General features: G+C 42.9%; 1 protein-coding gene across 2 annotated transcripts in view; it reads right to left on the bottom strand.

Annotated features, from left to right (window-relative positions):
• Positions 1–1,984: 1,984 nt before the first annotated feature.
• NMD3 (NMD3 ribosome export adaptor) overlaps positions 1,985–11,164 on the bottom strand; it is a 28,011-nt gene continuing 18,831 nt past the window's right edge. For both annotated transcript variants that reach the window (XM_028731453.2, XM_028731454.2), the window contains exons 15-16: positions 3,833–3,903; positions 1,985–2,316 (exon numbers count right to left, since the gene is read on the bottom strand). In XM_028731453.2, coding sequence (XP_028587286.2) covers positions 2,183–2,316; positions 3,833–3,903 — 205 coding nt within the window. In that variant the 3' untranslated portion in view covers positions 1,985–2,182. The remainder of the gene's footprint in view (positions 2,317–3,832; positions 3,904–11,164) is intronic.

Raw genomic sequence — 11,164 nt, 5'->3', positions numbered from 1 at the left:
ACATGGAACTCCCTCAAAAAACCAGACCCTCCCAACAAGTTGCATAATTTACAACACAGCCTCTCCCAATTGTGTTGAGATCACCTCATGGAAAAGCATCCCTTATTTGAATTGGTTGCATCTTAACAGGTACCTCCGAGATCAAAGATTCCCCAATTTCTTTTCCCCATGAACCTCTTGCAAACTGTTGAGGGTCTTGGGAGAACCACTTAACGATGTTTCTGCCTGTTGTAGTAATTGCAGTGTAGTGTGCTAGATGCTGTATGATTTTTATTTGTTTTTTTTGCTGATGCTTTTATTTCTTATACAGTGGTACCTCGGGTTAAGTACTTAATTCGTTCCGGAGGTCCGTTCTTAACCTGAAACTGGTCTTAACCTGAAGCACCACTTTAGCTAATGGGGCCTCCTGCTGCTGCTGCGCCGCCGGAGCCCGATTTCTGTTCCTATCCTGAAGCAAAGTTCTTAACCTGAAGCACTATTTCTGGGTTAGCGGAGTGTGTAACCTGAAACGTATGTAACCTGAAGCATATGTAACCCAAGGTACCACTTGTTGTGTTTTATTATACTGAAGCCAAAACATGATAAGCTGGAAATGAGTGGCAAGACTCATGAGAGATGTCATGCACTGGCTGGACACAGAGGACCAGTGGGATGCACCAGCTGGGTAACCCCCAAGGGAAGAAGGCTCAGAGCCAAGGGACTGGTGGTGAGACGATGACTAGCAGGAGGGAGAAGATTGGGCGGAGGTGGTGTTGGAAGCAGAAGAGATAACAGGGCTTCGTGAGTTCAAGGGAGAGGCTGCGGCAGAGAGAAGTTCAGAAGTGGAAGCAGCCTGCTTTTATTGAAATGTTGCAATACGGTTTTGTTTCTCTGCCTACAGTTTTACTCATCATACTGTCTGAACCAGCTCACCAAAGAAAAGAGTTGTTGTTTTTAACGAAATGAGTATTACTTCAGGCCTATAGCAGTGTCGGTTTTCTTTACTACGTGGGTATAACATGTGATGAAGCAGTTCCAGACAGAGGTTTTTAAAGAGTCAGACAATGCTGGTGGGCTTAAAATGGAAGTGACCAAAGACTTAATCAAAAGTACTTACACCATATTGTGCTCTTGCCTATCGCCCACCCTGCACCCAAATTTAGGAATCTCAATGAATGATCATAATGCTGTACTAGGAAGTAGGCACTATATAGGGGCACAATTTTTATTCTTAACACAAGGGAAGATTGTATAATAACTTTGATTTAATGTTTGATCTGGGATCAAATGTTTAAAACATTTTCAACTACAAATTACAAGAACTCCGCCAGCCCCAAGGAGCTAGTTTGGTTGAATAAAGAAAACTGGGCTATGGCATTCTTTTGCAGACGCACATCAGTTCCCTCCACCTGTGCAAGAGACAGACATGTAGAGATGGATTTCCAGAACAAAGATGGAACCTCCTAAGCTTCTCTTCCCTTCCAAGAAAAACAGTAGCCTGCCTCAACGGGACTGACGCAAAGTGAACCTTTAGAAAGCCTGAGCTCTAGATAGAATGTGGCTAATTTTCAAAGCACACAGTAACATCTCCACTATGGGGCATCAGCTGCCAATAATGCTAGAGGGAATTAAAATTAAGCCTCTTGTAATCTAGGGCCTATATTCTAGACAGTTATTAGATGACTGTATTTCAGAAATATGAGTTCCATCCACTTTCCTCTCCTCCACATTATTCATTTCCTGCAGCTTCATACAGCAACTGAATATAAGATTTGTATTTCTAACTAAATGGTAATTTCAAGTAGATTAGAACAGTTTTTGACGTTACTGGGAGCAGTCCTGCAATACACATAAACACACCAGAGGTCCCAGGTGCAGATTACAGATTGCCAAAGCATAAACAAATTCAGTGAGTGACATGGCTTTGGAACTATCTTTGTATTTGCATACCTATACAAATTTAGACACAAGTAAAAATAATTATAATCACACAGTCTGAATGCCATTCAGGTTTAGTAGATATCCCAATGCATTTATTAGCCATTAATGATACTTTCCAGCATGATTTATTGTTGAACTGTTGTTCAAAATTTACTGTGATTATAACTTTGTACATCAAGTCTGTGAATGCCTATAATAGGTTCCTGTAATAACTAGTTTTCCTTAAGCAAGAAAAATATTCTCATTAACAAGACCTATTAGCTTATTCCGTCAACATATCAGCGCCTTCTCCGCCAGTAGCATCTTGAGATATCTGAAGATCTTCCAACATTTCAGCAAGGCTGATCCGGGGAATACCCTCATCATCTGTGTCACTTTCTACAGGAATGACTGCATCTATAAAACCATAAAGCAACATAAGACCTCAAAAGATAAAATAAAAATCACTTTATCTAACCAACTGAGCTAACTGTCAAATAGCTAGCCACTCTTTAAGAAAACAATGGAAATTATTTTCAAAATATTTGCTCTCTCCCTGCACCTCCACAATAGCTTTAATGCCTGCTTTGTAGTCTAAACTTGAGTGATGGATAATTATAGTGCAAGATTAATTAGGATCAGAATAATTAATTAGGAATAGAATACTAATTATCCTTCCCCAAAAAGGTTGAAGAGAGCAAGCAGCAGACCACTTGCTTCCCTTTCGCCTAGGATTCATACCAAGTGCTTGTGTCTATTCTCTGCCCTGCTATTGTTAGTTACATGGCGGAATGAGGGCAGTATACACATACAGCCCTTGGTCTCCTACAGTTTGCGTTCCTTTCTATTCAAAAAACAAACATAGACATAAATTCTGCATATCAGGGATGTTCAAGTGTGCAGAGGTTTCTGGATGGTAATACACTTCATCACTAGAGGGAACAAACTGGAAGACCATAAAGAAAATAAATGTTTGGGGGCCCCTGTCCCCTCCATCAGCAAAATAATGCAAGACTGCTGAAGTTTGGGACTAAGTGAGCTGCTTATCTAAGCCTTATCCTGAACAATGGGGAAAGGGGAATATATTTCTCTTCCCCTCCTTGTGGTGTACAAAAGGATTTGGAGAGGAGTGGGGAGACCTGGGATCAACAAGAATATATCCCTTACTCTTATTTTGATTTTTAAAGGATACATTAAGCTGTTAGGGTTGCTGCCTGCATCACAGCTTAAGATCTCCTTGGAGCGGGGAATAATTAGGTTGAGACAAAGTTCCTTCTGACTGCCCCTAATTACTGCCCCACATCCTTTTAGCTTCAAAGGAGCCCAAGTCCTTAAAAGCTTACAGCATCCTGGTCCTGGGGAGAGAACCCTAATTTCATTTGCTCCTCCAGGGTACTCTTAAGTTGCTAAGGGCTTGGTCAGGCGGTCAATTTCCTCATCCTGTTTGCCAACTTCAGCTCATCAGATACTCTACTAATGTCAGACAAACTGTGCCTCCAGGAGGCAATTAAGTATGCTTGCAGGAGCACAGTATTTTCCTGCATGCCAGGGAATGCAGCATGGTCAAGACAAAGCTTCCTTAAGTTGATGTAACCTGGGGAGATAGATGATGATGTATTACAAGTCCTAAGCTGGTCTAATGCATGCTCTGGGAAAGGAAGAATGCGACAAAAGAGATGCCGGCAGTTATTATGTACTTCTGTAGCTCCTCATCCTCCTAAATGTCATTAAATTGGCTTGGAGCATTTAGCTCCAGATACTTAGATCATGACAATAGACAGAAACAGTGGACAGAACACATATTAACTAGAAAACAACTAATTTAAGAGTAGCCACCATTGGTTGTGAATTCCAGACACCACTGTAGACAGGCAATATTTCTGGGCATTACAATACCGTAAAAAAAGGTAAATACTTTATGTAGGAAACTTACTTTTATAAATATTGACATTTTTTCTAATAGCCTCATCTTCTTCAAGATCTTCTAGGAAGTCCTGGTATTGTCTATAAAAGTAGAAATAAAAGTGAGAAATTTTACTACTTTTTCTGGGGATTAGGTGCATTCTAATACCATTATACTCATAAACTATAAACAGAATACAGAAAACTAAATATTTTTGCCTGGATGCTATATAAACTATGTCTGACGACTGGGAAAGATGAACATTCACAAGCTGAGCAAGTAAAATTAGTTTGAAAAATTCAAATTAGAAAGTGCTAAGATGTGACATGGGAGATTCCTGATTGGATCTCTCCAGAGTCTGACCCCTGCCATCAAACACCTCCTGCTGCTTTTACACACTGTGGAAAAAGACTGGTATCTGTATAATTATTATAATTATAATGATTATTTGTACCCCACTCATCAGACTGGGTTGCCCTTTCTTACCTTTCTTTCCCCCATCTGTTTCCATCAGTTTTTCATGTGTTCGACTATCATGCATTGATTTTGTTATACACTGCCATGAATTCCAATAGTATAAATGGTATAATAATAATAATTTATTATTTATACCGCACCTATCTGGCTGGTTTCCCCAGCCACTCTGGGTGGCTTCCAACAATATATATATATATATATATATATATATATATATATATATATATATATATATATTTGCTTTCGTAGATTTTCACGGGTACAGGAATGCAGGTTTTGGTGTCCTCGGGTATCTTCCCGTGTAAAAGTTGGGGTGTCTAGGCGACGTTTCGACGAGGTCTCACTCGTCATCTTCAGGCTGGTGCTTTCGGCTTCTTGTTACTGGAACAGAGCAGGATCTCAGTGTTTGAGTTCCTATAAATACTGTAGAGGAGGTATGGTGTATAGCCTCCAATGTTCTGGGCAGAGAGGAAGTTCCCAGGCTAGTGTGCCTTTTCTTCTTTTGTTCCTTAATTGCTTGAGGGATATCTTGAGTGATTTCTTGAGTGATATCCTGAGTACCACTTAGGTGGGTCATTAGGTGTGGATTAGTTGCTAAAGCCTTTGTGTCTTGACCTCTTGAACTTTGTGAAGAGTTTTTCTGAGAAGATGGGTGTACTACATTTAGTTGTGCTCTGGCTTGGCTTCGTGTATAGGGGCGAGCTGTGGTTTTGTGGCCTGTGCCAGCCAGATCTGTGTAGGGATTGCAGGGGGGTGCAGCATCCGGAGGTGCCACCATGGTTTGGCTACTGGATGGTGTCTGTAATTTATCTGTGGAGAGGGTCTGGGTTTGGGTCTGGTGTGGTTGATTGGTGATGGCGTTCTGTGTGCCTCTGGATCTGGTGTCAGTTTTTGTGGGGAGGGCTAATTTCCAGATGTCTGGCAAGCGGGATGTGTCGTCACGCTTGTTCATGTTGTGAGGGTGTTTCTCTATCTCGATGGCTTCCATGATTATTCTCTTGTGGTGATGTTCCATGTTAGAGAGCAATTTGGAATCTGCAAAATTAATTTCGTGTCCTGTTTCTTTCATGTGTTGGAAGAGAGAGGAAGTTTTTTCTTCTTTTTTGACGGCATTCTTGTGTTCTGCGATACGTGCATTTATTCGTCTGTTTGTTTGTCCAATGTACGTGGCTGGGCAGACTTTGCAGGGTATTTCATAGACCCCTTGGTTTTCCAACTGGATTTTATCCTTGGGGTTTCTGAGGATATTGGCTATTTTTTGGTTGGCGCAAAAGGCTGTTTTGATATTGTGTTTATGGAGGATTTTGCTAATTTTATCTGTAGTGCCCTTGATATAAGGAAGGAGGGCCATGCCATTGTTTTCTTCTGTGTCTTGGTTTTTGGGGGGTGTTTCTTTTTGGATTAGCTTCGTAACCCTGTTTTGCTGGTATCCATTGGCAATTAACATATTAATATATATATGCAGGTTTTGGTGTCCTCGGGTGTCTTCCCGTGTAAAAGTTGGGGTGTCTAGGCGACGTTTCGACGAGGTCTCACTCGTCATCTTCAGGCTGGTGCTTTCGGCTTCTTGTTACTGGAACAGAGCAGGATCTCAGTGTTTGAGTTCCTATAAATACTGTTGAGGAGGTGTGGTGTATAGCCTCCAATGTTCTGGGCAGAGAGGAAGTTCCCAGGCTAGTGTGCCTTTTCTTCTTTTGTTCCTTAATTGCTTGAGGGATATCTTGAGTGATTTCTTGAGTGATATCCTGAGTACCACTTAGGTGGGTCATTAGGTGTGGATTAGTTGCTAAAGCCTTTGTGTCTTGACCTCTTGAACTTTGTGAAGAGTTTTTCTGAGAAGATGGCTGTACTGCACTTAGTTGTGCTCTGGCTTGGCTTCGTGTATAGGGGCGAGCTGTGGTTTTGTGGCCTGTGCCAGCCAGATCTGTGTAGGGATTGCAGGGGGGTGCAGCATCCGGAGGTGCCACCATGGTTTGGCTACTGGATGGTGTCTGTAATTTATCTGTGGAGAGGGTCTGGGTTTGGGTCTGGTGTGGTTGATTGGTGATGGCGTTCTGTGTGCCTCTGGATCTGGTGTCAGTTTTTGTGGGGAGGGCTAATTTCCAGATGTCTGGCAAGCGGGATGTGTCGTCACGCTTGTTCATGTTGTGAGGGTGTTTCTCTATCTCGAAATTACACCTTTGTAATTTGGCCACACGGGAAGGAAAAACTGGACAGCTTCCTCACACATCTCAACAGCCTACACCCCAAAATACAATTCACTATGGAAATAGAAGCCAACAACCAACTTCCCTTCCTTGACGTCCTAATCTACAAAAAACCTGATGGCTCCCTAGGACACACTATCTACCGGAAAAAAACACACACCAACCGCTACTTACATGCACAATCACACCACCACCCTGCACAAATAAACTCCGTAGCCAAGACTCTCATCTCCAGAACCAAACGCCTGGCTGACAAAGACCACTTGACAACTGAGTTACAGAATCTCTCAAATGTGTTAATTGCCAATGGATACCAGCAAAACAGGGTTACGAAGCTAATCCAAAAAGAAACACCCCCCAAAAACCAAGACACAGAAGAAAACAATGGCATGGCCCTCCTTCCTTATATCAAGGGCACTACAGATAAAATTAGCAAAATCCTCCATAAACACAATATCAAAACAGCCTTTTGCGCCAACCAAAAAATAGCCAATATCCTCAGAAACCCCAAGGATAAAATCCAGTTGGAAAACCAAGGGGTCTATGAAATACCCTGCAAAGTCTGCCCAGCCACGTACATTGGACAAACAAACAGACGAATAAATGCACGTATCGCAGAACACAAGAATGCCGTCAAAAAAGAAGAAAAAACTTCCTCTCTTTTCCAACACATGAAAGAAACAGGACACGAAATTAATTTTGCAGATTCCAAATTGCTCTCTAACATGGAACATCACCACAAGAGAATAATCATGGAAGCCATCGAGATAGAGAAACACCCTCACAACATGAACAAGCGTGACGACACATCCCGCTTGCCAGACATCTGGAAATTAGCCCTCCCCACAAAAACTGACACCAGATCCAGAGGCACACAGAACGCCATCACCAATCAACCACACCAGACCCAAACCCAGACCCTCTCCACAGATAAATTACAGACACCATCCAGTAGCCAAACCATGGTGGCACCTCCGGATGCTGCACCCCCCTGCAATCCCTACACAGATCTGGCTGGCACAGGCCACAAAACCACAGCTCGCCCCTATACACGAAGCCAAGCCAGAGCACAACTAAGTGCAGTACAGCCATCTTCTCAGAAAAACTCTTCACAAAGTTCAAGAGGTCAAGACACAAAGGCTTTAGCAACTAATCCACACCTAATGACCCACCTAAGTGGTACTCAGGATATCACTCAAGAAATCACTCAAGATATCCCTCAAGCAATTAAGGAACAAAAGAAGAAAAGGCACACTAGCCTGGGAACTTCCTCTCTGCCCAGAACATTGGAGGCTATACACCACACCTCCTCAACAGTATTTATAGGAACTCAAACACTGAGATCCTGCTCTGTTCCAGTAACAAGAAGCCGAAAGCACCAGCCTGAAGATGACGAGTGAGACCTCGTCGAAACGTCGCCTAGACACCCCAACTTTTACACGGGAAGACACCCGAGGACACCAAAACCTGCATTCCTATACCCGTGAAAATCTACGAAAGCAAATATCTCACCTCTACGGGGAGGAAACCTTCCAGCTGACAAGAACCTACGAGAAACTAGAAATCCGAAGAGCCACCATCTTATGTGATCTCTTGTTCCTACGCAACTGCCGAGACAACAACTTAATTCCCACATGCTTCCAACTTAAATTCCACTCTAAAACCCCAGCTACCGAAAGGATCCTGAAACGAACTGAACTATCCCTAATCAGAAACGAACTACACAAGAAAAGATACCTACTAAACCAAACCAACAAAGATCTGCTCACTCTTCACCTCAAACTCTGTAACAAAATCCACCCTGCACTCTGGGACAAATGCAAACAACTAGCCGTCTGGAGAGCTGAAACGGAGACCTCACATAAGACAGACACACACACCAACAAACTCCACAAACTAGAGAAACGCCAGAAGCCCAGCCACCCTCCACAACAACCCATGAAACAAACAGTACATAACATATCAGACAGGATCCTCACCTCAACTGAAACCAAAGTACTCTCCAAAGGTTTCAACTTTGCAGTCGCCCCGAGACGCATCCCCACGGAAAACATCATATGCGGAGTCGAAGCTAGCCTAACCAAAATCAACCCAGATGAAGCCAATAAAATCAGACTTGAAGTCACCAACATCCTCTGCTCCAGCAAACCACCCAGAAGCAATTTACACAAAGAAGAACAGAAAGCACTCACCAACCTGAGGAAAGACAACAACATAATCATTCTCCCAGCAGACAAAGGTAATGCCACTGTTGTGATGAACACATCGGACTACCAAGCAAAACTATCAAATCTACTCCAAGACCCTACCTACCAACCTATAAAAACAGATCCCACCACCTATCTGGAAAAAACCACCAAATCCAAAATAAAAGCCTCTCCTATCAGTGAAGAAATCCAGCTAAGAATCATCCCCAGAGAAAAATCATCCAGATGCCCCAAACTCTACGGCCTCCCCAAGATACACAAAGAAGGAACACCACTCAGACCAATAGTCAGCTCCATAGGCTCACCTCTACAAAATCTCGCTAAATTTCTCGCCAAGCAACTTCAGCCCTATGCAGAATCCATCTCTTCACACGTTCCAAACTCCTTCCAGTTCATAGAAACAATAAAGAAGCAAAACCTACATCCCAATGACCTACTTGTGAGCTTCGATGTTGTATCTCTCTTCACACAAGTGCCCATTAATGAAGCCTTGACAGCCATTCAAAACAAATACAATCCCCCCGAATACATCTTGGACCTGACCAACCACTGCCTAACCAACACGTACTTCATCCACAATGGACAAAGATACAAACAGATAGAAGGAGCACCTATGGGATCACCCCTCTCACCGGTCATCGCAAACCTGTACATGGAACACTTTGAAACCAATGCTTTAGACAAGTCAGAACACAAACCCAAACTTTGGCTCAGATATGTTGACGACACCTTTGTAATTTGGCCACACGGGAAGGAAAAACTGGACAGCTTCCTCACACATCTCAACAGCCTACACCCCAAAATACAATTCACTATGGAAATAGAAGCCAACAACCAACTTCCCTTCCTTGACGTCCTAATCTACAAAAAACCTGATGGCTCCCTAGGACACACTATCTACCGGAAAAAAACACACACCAACCGCTACTTACATGCACAATCACACCACCACCCTGCACAAATAAACTCCGTAGCCAAGACTCTCATCTCCAGAACCAAACGCCTGGCTGACAAAGACCACTTGACAACTGAGTTACAGAATCTCTCAAATGTGTTAATTGCCAATGGATACCAGCAAAACAGGGTTACGAAGCTAATCCAAAAAGAAACACCCCCCAAAAACCAAGACACAGAAGAAAACAATGGCATGGCCCTCCTTCCTTATATCAAGGGCACTACAGATAAAATTAGCAAAATCCTCCATAAACACAATATCAAAACAGCCTTTTGCGCCAACCAAAAAATAGCCAATATCCTCAGAAACCCCAAGGATAAAATCCAGTTGGAAAACCAAGGGGTCTATGAAATACCCTGCAAAGTCTGCCCAGCCACGTACATTGGACAAACAAACAGACGAATAAATGCACGTATCGCAGAACACAAGAATGCCGTCAAAAAAGAAGAAAAAACTTCCTCTCTTTTCCAACACATGAAAGAAACAGGACACGAAATTAATTTTGCAGATTCCAAATTGCTCTCTAACATGGAACATCACCACAAGAGAATAATCATGGAAGCCATCGAGATAGAGAAACACCCTCACAACATGAACAAGCGTGACGACACATCCCGCTTGCCAGACATCTGGAAATTAGCCCTCCCCACAAAAACTGACACCAGATCCAGAGGCACACAGAACGCCATCACCAATCAACCACACCAGACCCAAACCCAGACCCTCTCCACAGATAAATTACAGACACCATCCAGTAGCCAAACCATGGTGGCACCTCCGGATGCTGCACCCCCCTGCAATCCCTACACAGATCTGGCTGGCACAGGCCACAAAACCACAGCTCGCCCCTATACACGAAGCCAAGCCAGAGCACAACTAAGTGCAGTACAGCCATCTTCTCAGAAAAACTCTTCACAAAGTTCAAGAGGTCAAGACACAAAGGCTTTAGCAACTAATCCACACCTAATGACCCACCTAAGTGGTACTCAGGATATCACTCAAGAAATCACTCAAGATATCCCTCAAGCAATTAAGGAACAAAAGAAGAAAAGGCACACTAGCCTGGGAACTTCCTCTCTGCCCAGAACATTGGAGGCTATACACCACACCTCCTCAACAGTATTTATAGGAACTCAAACACTGAGATCCTGCTCTGTTCCAGTAACAAGAAGCCGAAAGCACCAGCCTGAAGATGACGAGTGAGACCTCGTCGAAACGTCGCCTAGACACCCCAACTTTTACACGGGAAGACACCCGAGGACACCAAAACCTGCATTCCTATACCCGTGAAAATCTACGAAAGCAAATATATATATATATATATATATATATAAAATCAAACATTTAAAAACTTCCCTAAACATACTAAAATGGTAGTATAAAAGTGCTTTGATAATCACTTGTAGGAAAACAGGGTTTGTGTGGGAGGGAAATGGTTAAATATCCCCTCACTCAAGACATCAAAATTGGAGTCTGTTGTAGCTGTTTTACAACCGGAGGGGAAAAGCACTCATGA

The sequence above is a fragment of the Podarcis muralis genome, chromosome 6, assembly GCF_964188315.1.
Source record: "Podarcis muralis chromosome 6, rPodMur119.hap1.1, whole genome shotgun sequence".
Classification (NCBI taxonomy): Eukaryota; Metazoa; Chordata; class Lepidosauria; order Squamata; family Lacertidae; genus Podarcis; species Podarcis muralis.
This window is presented reverse-complemented; position numbering and strand designations above follow the sequence as displayed.